At 36.6% G+C, this 1,127-nt stretch overlaps 1 protein-coding gene across 1 annotated transcript in view; it reads left to right on the forward strand.

Annotated features, from left to right (window-relative positions):
* LOC119585295 (sin3 histone deacetylase corepressor complex component SDS3-like) overlaps positions 1-1,127 on the forward strand; it is a gene marked incomplete in the record, with an annotated part of 33,517 nt that overhangs the window by 31,207 nt on the left and 1,183 nt on the right. The window contains 3 exon segments of the mRNA XM_037933967.1: positions 318-390; positions 393-424; positions 861-1,032. Coding sequence (XP_037789895.1) covers positions 318-390; positions 393-424; positions 861-1,032 — 277 coding nt within the window.

A 1,127-nucleotide genomic window follows, 5' to 3' on the forward strand; every position in this document is an offset into this window, starting at 1 on the left:
TGGCGGCATTGGGTTAATATGCTTTATGAAATTGGAATGCACTGTGGATAAGTTACATGCTTCATATCCATGTTTGCAACATAAAAGGTTGATTGCATTTGCATGAATTTTCATAAAGGGTCTATGTGTGCTTGCATGAGCATGCACGCAGTACTGTTACACAAAGACTCACATTAGTGTATATAAAATCACTGATAAATAAGGAATGTGTAGCCAGTATTTTAAAAAATGCTTGTTACTCGCAAACAAGCTCTTCATACCAGACAGAAAGTCTTGGGTGTCCTTGGTGAGTCATACCTTTTATAATTCCATATCAGACAAGATATGGAATGGTAAGGGAGTCACCAAGACGTTTATTGGCGAGGCTTAAAAATCTGGCACCAAGTAGACCCTAAGCCAAATCCTGAGGCCCAAAATTGATGCGGTGAGTATGCTTCATTAGGGTCACGATCTTGGTGTGTTCAGAGGGAGTTGTGCAGTTGATGCTTTCAGTACATGTGTTTATTTTGTGGAGGTTTCAGGGAGAGCAGTGGAGGGTAGTAATAGTTTCTGTGGCATTAGATCAAGGTAAATGAGGAGGTTAGAATCATTGAATAAATTCAAAATAGAATTTTGTACTTTTTTTTTTTACTGTCGCATTCTTTAATATGAGAATAACAAATGAATCACAGCTGTACATTTTAAAAATATCTTGTTTTCATAAAATTCACTTTGACTTTATTCTGATTCAAAGCTTTTCAGTTTTTTTTATTCTTTTCATCAAAATAATATTTGAATGTACAGTCTCAGTATGATACTCAGGCTATTAAGTAGTCACTGCATGATTTCTCATTCATAACATTACATTGCATTCCTCACAGTATAAGCCAGTTTCAACTCGAAAGCTGCGTCGAAGAGGTAATGAGCCTGCACCCATTGTGGAAAAGCGGCGGAAACCTGTTTCTAATACACTTCAACTCTTGCTTGAAGAACGTGAAGTGGATGAAGACTTGAAGCTCATCAACAAGAGCAAGCTCATTAATATGAAGAAAAGTAGGTAGAGTGCTTAGAAACTTTTACCCCCCCCCCCTCTTTGTTTTACACCAGTTTTATATGACTTCTTAAAACTATTAAATTTGATGATAATC

Source organism: Penaeus monodon, chromosome 19 (genome assembly GCF_015228065.2).
Source record: "Penaeus monodon isolate SGIC_2016 chromosome 19, NSTDA_Pmon_1, whole genome shotgun sequence".
In the NCBI taxonomy this organism is placed as follows: domain Eukaryota; kingdom Metazoa; phylum Arthropoda; class Malacostraca; order Decapoda; family Penaeidae; genus Penaeus; species Penaeus monodon.